This window comes from Musa acuminata, chromosome BXJ3-9 (genome assembly GCF_036884655.1).
Source record: "Musa acuminata AAA Group cultivar baxijiao chromosome BXJ3-9, Cavendish_Baxijiao_AAA, whole genome shotgun sequence".
NCBI classification, from domain to species: domain Eukaryota; kingdom Viridiplantae; phylum Streptophyta; class Magnoliopsida; order Zingiberales; family Musaceae; genus Musa; species Musa acuminata.
This window is the reverse complement of record NC_088357.1, coordinates 39,027,056-39,030,000: the sequence shown is the minus strand read 5'-3', so window position 1 is coordinate 39,030,000 and position 2,945 is coordinate 39,027,056. Positions and strand designations below refer to the sequence as shown.

The following is a 2,945-nucleotide window of genomic DNA, read 5'->3' as shown; positions in this document are numbered from 1 at the left end:
GTTACATCCACATCAGAATTATCGCAACCGTCGATTAACAAACCAATGAAGTAGATCCGACGGGCTTACCTCCTCCCCGTATTTGTCGTCGGGCACGCCGAACGCCACGCCCTGCGCGATGTCTGGGTGTTCCAATAGCACCGCGTCCACTTCTATCGGAGAGATCTTCTCGCCTAAGGAAGAGATCGAGAGATCAGACGGTTGAGATTGAAAAACGGACGCAAGGGACGATGGGATTTGGGGGAAGATGGACGCGTACCTCCGCGGTTGATGAGCTCCTTGATGCGGCCGACGAGGTGGAGGTAGCCATCGGCGTCGAGGAAGCCGACATCCCCGGTGTGGAACCATCCAAAGGCGAAGGCCGCCTTGTTGGCTTCTGGGTTATTCTTATAGCCCTTGGCCACGTTAGGGCCCCGGATGCACACCTCCCCGGGAACGTTTGGCGGGCGGCGCGCGCCCTCCTCATCCAGGATTGCCATCTCCAGTCCCGTCGGCCGCCCCACCGCGCCCGGCTTCCGTGGGCCGTCCTCCGGTAGTGGATTCGACGCCATCTGGTGCGCCGCCTCCGTCATCGCGTACGCCTCCAGCACCGGCGCTCCAAAGGCCGCCTCCAGGTGCTCCAGAATCGCCGGCGCCAGCGACGCGCTGCAGCTCCGGATGAAGCGGAGCTCTGGGTAGGCCGGCTCGGGCCGCGTGGCGTGGCGGTCGAGAAGGATTTGGTGGATGGTGGGCACTGCTGAGTACCACGTGGCACCGGAGGCGCGCATGTCGGCCCAGAAGGTGGAGGCCGAGAAGCGGCCGGCGGCTGGGAGGGCCACGGCTGCGCCGGCGGAGAGGGAGGAAAGGAGGGCGGCTACCAGGCCGTGGACGTGGAACAGGGGGAGGACGATTACGGTGGAGTCGGTCTCGCTCAGCCGGTACACGGAGCGGATGTTCTTGACAGAGGCAGCCAGGTTGCGCTGGGTGAGGGGAACGCCCTTGGGCCGGCTCGTGGAGCCGGAGGTGTGCAGGAACAGCGCGACGTCGGAGGGGTCATTGACGCGCGTGTCGAGCGGCAGCGCGGTCCCGTCTGCTGCCGTACTGCCGGTGGGGAGGGAGAGCTCGAGCGTGCCGGAGGCGTCGGGGAGGGACGCGGCGGAGCGGGGGATCCCGAGCTCGGCCGCGGCGGCCTCCGCAGCCGCGTTCCCCTCGGCGTTGATCACCAGGAGCTTCGACTCCGAGTCAGAGAGGTAAAACACGAACTCATCCTTAGTATATGCGGGGTTGAGCGGCGCCGCCACAGCCCGGGCGCGGATCACAGCCAGGAACACGATCACAAGCTGCACGAACACAAAAGCAACGGCATCGTCAGCGGCACGGCCGGCAGACTCCGCGGCGGATATTAATCAAATCAAAGCTAAAGGAAGCCAAACGAACCTCGACGGTGTTGGGGAAGGCCAGCGCAACGACGTCACCAGGGAGCACGCCGGCGTCGGCAAGACGGGCGGCGGCAGCATCCACAAGCTGGTGGAGGCGGGCGTAGGAGAGTTCGAGGCGGCCCGAGATGGATATGGCGCGCCGGGAGGGGAAGTCCCCGGCGGCCTTCCTCAGCACTCCAGTGAGAGTGAGACCTTCCATCGTCGTCACCCGCTTCGATACCTACCCAAGCAGAGAAAACAAAGCTACGACACAAAACTGCACCAACCGAAAAGGGTACAAGGGACAGTGGAAGAGGGATAGAGGGAAGGGAGAGAGGGGATGGCTTTAAATAAGGAGAGGACGGTGGAAACAAAATAGCAACGACACGTGTCAACTGTAGGAAGACGCGTATGGGCGCACGGCTCCCTTCGCGTTCGTGGCCTCAGCGGTGACGGGAGATGTGACGGCGAACTCCGCGGTCGTTGGTTTCGGTTCATCGCAAGCTGTCGCTGTGCGCGGCTTCTCTTGTCGTGTAGGAGGAGAAGGGAAAGGGTGTGGAAAGCGGCATACGCGACCGGATCCACCACCTTGACCGCGGTTGCGCGTGCGCCAGCGTCTTTCTTTCTGTCAGACGTGGTTATGGTGTTTATCCGGTGACGATAAGCCAATGACCGCGTCGTCTCAGATTTAGGCCCCCCGGGGGACGGGGGGAGGGAAAACAGCTCTTCGACCCCTCCAAGAGGCAAGCAGGACGCGCCGACCCCATTGCATCCCAAATGCCTCGAGAGAAATACAAGTAAATATATTGTTATTGTTATTGTTATTATTATTATTATTATTATTATTATTATTATTATTATTATTATTATTATTATTATTATTATTATTATTATTATTATTATTATATTTAAAAAACCTCACATTTTGAGTGTTTTTTTTTACCGGTGTCCTTTATTTTATTTTTTAAACAGTATCCTTAATTTTAAAAATACCTAAACTTCTTTCAAAATTTTGTTTTGATCTTATTATAATATTTTTTGATCAATTATAGTATTTTGACCATTATAATAAAAACACTATAAAATCTATTAAAAAATACTATAAATAATTTAAATAGAGTCATAACCTCATTCAAATTAACTATAAATTTTAAAATATAATCTTGTAATGATGTATGAGTAATGATGAATTAATAATATTTTTTAGGTCACTTAAACCAATCAATTAGTTGGATTCAAAACAATCATATCCCACTGCACATCTCCATGACATGTTGATCAAATAAATAATCAAGCTAAAGTGATGCCGACTCAGCATCAACATGAAGGTTCATGCAGTCAGTCCTACATGATTTATAGCTTGTTAGAAGAAAATAAAACTGGATACATATATTCATTAGAAAAGATTCTCTCTCCTACACAGACTTAACTTGACTGACTTTTAAGCTGCACCGCACTCAACCTGTGCACCAATCGATTCAGCCTTTGTCTAGGCATCAGAAGTGGCTGTGTAGGAGGCTGCAACCATTCAACGTTGCTCGGAATGGG

The 2,945-nt window shown here is 53.6% G+C and overlaps 1 protein-coding gene across 1 annotated transcript in view; it reads right to left on the bottom strand.

The window, feature by feature from the left end:
* LOC135649932 (probable CoA ligase CCL9) overlaps positions 1-1,720 on the bottom strand; it is a 2,139-nt gene extending 419 nt beyond the window's left edge. The window contains exons 1-3 of the mRNA XM_065168910.1: positions 1,417-1,720; positions 260-1,319; positions 70-173 (exon numbers count right to left, since the gene is read on the bottom strand). Coding sequence (XP_065024982.1) covers positions 70-173; positions 260-1,319; positions 1,417-1,617 — 1,365 coding nt within the window. The 5' untranslated portion in view covers positions 1,618-1,720. The remainder of the gene's footprint in view (positions 1-69; positions 174-259; positions 1,320-1,416) is intronic.
* Between the last annotated feature and the right edge of the window lie 1,225 nt (positions 1,721-2,945).